The following is a 5,614-nucleotide window of genomic DNA, read 5'->3' on the forward strand; positions in this document are numbered from 1 at the left end:
CCTGACATGAGGGCCTCCTGGCTAAGCTATGATGAGGATAAAATGAGTAACATCTGCCACAAAGGCTCAGCATGGAATCTGGCATATGGCAGGCCCAAGATAGTTTTAAAAAGAATGCTGGTGTCAGACAGAGAAAACTCAAATGGTAGGGTTGTTAGGGACAGAAGCCCAGAGTGATGTTTATAGGGGTGTTCCCTATAGGGGTATTTGGTATAGCGGAGTTCCGACGATTTTAAGAATGGACATCCATTCTCAATGGGGAGAGATCCATCACCTGGAATCTATTAAGACTGCACATTTCTGAGCTGATCCACACAGGGTGACAGGTCTGGCACAGCAGCCAAGAAGCTGAATTTTAAGAAACATGCTACAGGGGTCTAAGGACTGCACTCTGAGAAACGAATTGATCTATTTGTGAATATTTATTAAGCAGCTACTCTATGCCAGGTTAAGATTACTCTTCATTGTAGGGCTAGAGAAGGAATGAGAAACGTCTGTGCCTTGGTGAAACTTACAGTCTTGTGGGGACAGAAAATATCAGATCTATGAATACACGTGGACAGCCAGTGACAGGGTCGAATAGAAAATAAAGCAGGTGGCCAAGAGGACATGGCATGAGCTTGGTAGCAGAGAGGCCTCTCTCTGTGGGATGATGGGAAGGAGCCAGTCAGTACAAAGGGGAAAAAGTATCCAGATGGATCTTCCTTTTCTCCAAGCTCCCCTTCACCTAGGCCCTGGTCCAAGAGTTTCTCAAAGGAAACCAAGTGCAAAAGAGTGAAGCCCAGGTTTTATTGTGCCAAGACAGACAGGAGATGGCAATGCGGAAGGATCTACACAGCCCCTTCTCTCCAAGGTATGGCACCTAGGCTTCCTCTGGCCAGGGACAGAGGTCCCCTCCTTTTGGGAAACCTGGCCCCACCCTACCTCCCTTTCCCAAGGGTCTTAAAGTCTTGGGCCAAACCAGACCCCAAGATTGAGCCAGCGGAGAGACAATGCCCAGTCCTCAGGCCTCCTGGCACCCTGGGAGCACTGCTCGCACGGGCGGGGCCACCTGAGTATCCTTCCTGATCTTAAGTCCAGGTCCTCGGGGATCACAGGGTGGGACCAGTCCGCAGGATCACGGAGAACATGACATCACGGAAGAGGCTGACCCCTTCCCAGCAGGCTGGACAACACAGTAGGAAGATGTGGGCCTGGGAACTCCCAGAGGGAGAAGGGAGCCACGTGGCTAAGCCAGACTCCCAGGGCAGGTAGGACACCAGGGGCTGGAGGTTCCAGGGTCACTTCTTCCTGGAACGATCTGCTGCATCCAGGGCAGCCATGTTGCGGGCGGCTGTGATCAGGTGGATGACGCTGATGAGGGACTTGAGCAAGGCAATGGGTGCGGTGATCCAGAGGCCCATTCGGAAAAGACCCACGGAACCAACTGTGGGAAGAGAGCAGGGACGGACATAGAAAAATGGGATGCAGGAGCCAGGGTCTGCGGCCTTCCTCCCCCAGCCTGGCCAGAACACCCCATGCTCCCACCCAACCCCTCACCACTTACCTAAAGGTCCCTCGGAGAAATTGAACAAGTAGAGGAGGCAGTAGAAGAGCTCGTTCCCGGCACACAGGGTAAAGAGAGCAGGCTGCACAACCAGCAAAATGTCCACTTAAGCAAGAAGAGGTGGGCCATGCCCCCTCCCCACACACAACACCCTTCACCCCCAAGGGACAGGGGGCCAGAACCCTCTGAGGACAGGCAGCAGGAAGCAACTGTACTGGGCCATTAGGGGTGTGTTGCGGGTGTGGAGAAAGGGTGGGAGGAGAGAGCTATGGTCACACTATTACTTATCACTTCAAAGATGCATTCAGAGGCTGCCTTTGCTCCCAGAATAAAGTCCGCATTCCTTGTCACAGCCTGAGGCTTTTGAGAGCTGGCTTTGCAGACCCACTTTCTCCCTCCCTGGGCCTGGCGGGGCCTGCCTCTTTTCCACTTGCTGCCAGAAGCTTCACATTAGCCCTCCCCACTGAGTCTATTCTCTTACAAGCCTCAAATCATAGGCCGCTCCACCCTTGGGACCAGGCTGAGCCGGAAATGGCATAAACTGAGCAAATAAGGGAGGGGCAGGAAATGCTCACTCTGGAGGTGTAGTAGATGCGGAGCACTGGGTTTCCAGACAGGTCTATCATCTTGTGACTTTCACTGCCTCGAACCACAGAGCTTGAAAAATAAGAAGGGGAGGGGAAGCCATTAGTGTCCATTACCACTAATGCCCACCTAATACTCCGACCAACGCCCACAAAGGAGGCACTGAGCAGTAAAGAGGAGAAACTGTGGCCCAGCTGAAGACCACGTACCCAAAGCCACAATGACCTAGTTGGGGGCAGAGAAGGAGTCACATGACACCTTCAAAAGCCCCAAGCTATTATCTATTTATACTCTTCCAGTATTCAGCCAGAAGGCTTTAAAGATGGCTTGATACAACTGTAAACAGGACTGAAACATTCAAAAAGGATTTGCCCAGGGTCCTACAACAAAGCAGAGCTAAAACGGAGAAGGCTGAAGCCATCCCAGACACCCTCCCACAGAGCCTCACCCCTGCCCACTGCAGCATCTTCTCCCGCATCAGCACCCCCAGACCCCGCCGAGGCAGACCTGTGGAGGTGCAGCCAGTGGCTGGCCACATCCAGGCTCATGCTGAGCTGGAAGAGAAGGGTGGCACGAGGGTAGAGCAGGGCCAAGTTGACGAGCAGACACATGGTGGAGCAACGGTCTGTCAGCATGTCCAGCATGGCCCCAAACCGTGTCCCTGAAAATGGAGACTATTAAGTGGGAAGGGGCGGTGGACCCATGGTAGGTGCTAAATTTGCATCACTCTGATGTAGTCTACAAGAAGACAACTTCCACTGTCCACTGGGAAGGAAAAGAGGCTGCCAGCTGGGGTGAGGCCAGGGTCACTGTGACAGGAAATGAGGCCTCACTGGAGCGTGAAGAGACTAAGATAGTGACTGCTACTGTTAGGGGAAAGGCTGTCCTGAGCCGTGGATGAGGACCCACCGTCAGGCAACCCGTTTTGTATTGGGGCTGCCCTGTAACAGTCAATTCCAGAACCACGGGTCCACGTCAAGATAAGGAACCCCAGGACTAAGGGGAAGTCTGAAGAACAGATGGAGTAGCCAACCCTTCGGGAACCACACCCCTTCCCTTCCCATCCCCCCTCTAAACTTGTAGGACATTTTATTCAGAGAGACCTCCAGTCGCTGCCACTGCCTGCAGCGTCCAGGATCGTTACCCTACACCCTTCAGATCAGTTGGCTCAACAGCTAGCTTAAGTCCCTTCTGCAAAAAAGCCGGGCCATTCTGTTCTGCTTTCTACGGAGACGGGTACCCGATTTCCACTAGTACCTGCCCACCCTGAGGAGGCAGAAAGGGGGAGAAGGTTAATGGGCCCCAGGCTGGCTGAGAGGAAGTGGTGTCTGTCACCTTGATTAAGGACTCGAGCAGCATATCCATCGAAAGCGTCCAGAAGTCCGCTGAGCAAGTAGAAGGAGGAGGCCGTGAGGGGGCAGCAGGGCATGAAGTAGAAAGAAATGATGGCGAAGACAATCCGGGCATAACCTTGGGATGGGACACGGGGGTTCGTGAGTGGGGAGAGAGAGACAGGCATGGATCAGTGAGCCTCTCCACGGCCCTCGCCCTCCCGCTTGGCCCGGAGCCGCGGGCAGCACTCACCGATGAGGTTAGGCACGAACAGGAAAATATTTTCCTCCGGCATCGCGGCGGTCCCTCTGCCTCCCAGGGCCGGATCTTAGAGGTGCCAGCACAGTCCACGCCCCGCCGCGCTCTCACCCTCCGGCCCTGCGCATCGGCCGCGCCAACTGCGCGCAGGACCCCGCTGCCCCGGGCCGGTCCCAGCTGCTACAGCTCGCAGCCCGCCCGAGCAGGGGCCGCCCCAGATGTGCGCCGGGCGCGGGGGACGCGCACACCGCGCCCTTCCTGCGGGCCGACCCTCGCGTCTGCCCGCCTAGCCGGCGCTCCGGCCTCCAGCTGCGGCTCCTGCTGCTCCAGCTGCGCTCGACTCCCTGAACCCTAATCTCCAGCGCCTGTCCTTGCAAAACTGGAGGAAGGAAAGAGGCTTTAAAAATGGCTACGGTCCCTTTAAGACCTGCCAGCTTCCTTTTCCTTTTCCTCTCTCCGCCCCTTTCATTCGGCTCGTACCAAAGGGCAGGGGGGGGACAAAGCATCACCGCCTCCGAGCAAAGGAAGGACTTGAAAAGGAGCGGGCAAAAGAGAAGGAAGTCTTAACGCATGCCTCCACTTTACTTTTTGTGGCGATGGTGGTTACCTGGAGACAAAGGTAAACAGAAAATATTTCCCCCGCCTGAGCCTTTGCCTCCCCAAGAGATAAAGTCACTTAGTACAGTCCACATTTTAGCTCCCCGCCCCTCCCTCGGGTCGCTTTTGCTCTCGCAGACTCCAGGCTACGTGCGACGGCTAGAGAGGCTGCGGGCGGCCCGGGGCGGGGCTGCGGCTCGCGTGCCCCTGGTGGTGGGAGGGTTGAATTGCAGGCGCCACCCGACGTAATCTCCCCTAGTTACTTCAGCCTCCGCGCCGGGGTCACCGCCCCCTAGAAGGACCGGGGCGGGGCTGGAGGGAAGGTCTGAGGGGCGAACGCGGGGAAAATGCCCCGCTCTGGGTTCTAGAATCCCTGATCTCCTGGCAACCGGATTGCGGAACCTGGTAGACACAGAGGGTTTTATAGCAACGGTAGCGCAGCCGCTCCGGGGGGCCCCCCTCTCTCCTGCCTTCCTCCCCACTTCCAACTCCCCATTCCCCCCGCCACCTATGATCCGGGCTTCTTAGACCTACCCATCTTCTCTCCTGCCAGTAGCCCAAGGTATCAACCTACCTGCCAGGGCGGGGGAACAGGAGGTGGCTTCCCAGGTTGGGGAGGGCCCTGGGTGAGAAGGAGGCTAGAGGGGCCCTCTGGGTGAAGCGGGTGTCTCCACTCCACTCGCTCCCAGAGGAAGACTTGAGTCAACTTTTTTTTTTTTTTTTTTTTTTTATTCCCAGAGAGTGAAGTAAGATAATGGGATGGTTTTCTAAAGACCTCGTTTAACTCTGGGCTCCGGGAATGGTGATGGGATGGATGTGGGCGAAATGGACAGGTTTCTCAGTCAAAACCTGATCCAAATTTTCCCAAGGGGATGGCATCCGCATCTACCAGGAATGAGGAGAAAAAGAACAGCCGGCCACCCCAAGCTACAACCTCCTTGGGTGCATGTTCGGTGAGGCCTGGACTGGACTTCTACAAGGGGGGAGTGTACTGAAGTGGAGAGTAATTAGGCTGAGGGCATTGAGACCCCCAGCCTGAAGCCTCTAGCCTCAGCCTAACCCATAGCCCCTCAGCCCTAGGCCATGAGGCTCCCATAGACTGCCCCCCATCAAACTCCAGGGTCTTCTAGGCCTAATCTCAAGACCCAGACACCTTAGACCCCAAACCCCAGCCTGGGAGCTCCCAGCCCCTGGAATCCCATGTTAGAGCTCCCAGGCTGAGCCCCTCTGCCTTCTCTTTCCCAGAAGGTTTCGTTGTCCCGTTCGGAAGAATTCCTGACCCGGATCAGCACAGAA

The 5,614-nt window shown here is 55.8% G+C and overlaps 1 protein-coding gene across 3 annotated transcripts; it reads right to left on the minus strand.

The window, feature by feature from the left end:
• Positions 1–1,232: 1,232 nt before the first annotated feature.
• On the minus strand, positions 1,233–3,758 carry CDIPT (CDP-diacylglycerol--inositol 3-phosphatidyltransferase; the record flags this gene model as incomplete). Of its 3 annotated transcripts, none has more annotated exons than XM_084249617.1 (6): positions 1,233–1,426; positions 1,547–1,628; positions 2,122–2,203; positions 2,639–2,792; positions 3,467–3,601; positions 3,716–3,758. In XM_084249617.1, 6 exons carry the CDS (start codon positions 3,756–3,758, stop codon positions 1,281–1,283), a joined length of 642 nt encoding a protein of 213 aa, XP_084105743.1. In that variant the 3' UTR covers positions 1,233–1,280. The 3 variants fall into 3 exon arrangements, with proteins under 3 accessions (XP_084105743.1, XP_084105742.1, XP_084105744.1); XM_084249616.1 differs by having other exon boundaries at positions 2,089–2,203; XM_084249618.1 differs by lacking the exon at positions 3,467–3,601.
• Positions 3,759–5,614: the final 1,856 nt, after the last annotated feature.

This window comes from Talpa europaea, assembly GCF_964194135.1.
Source record: "Talpa europaea genome assembly, chromosome: 12".
Lineage (NCBI taxonomy): Eukaryota > Metazoa > Chordata > Mammalia > Eulipotyphla > Talpidae > Talpa > Talpa europaea.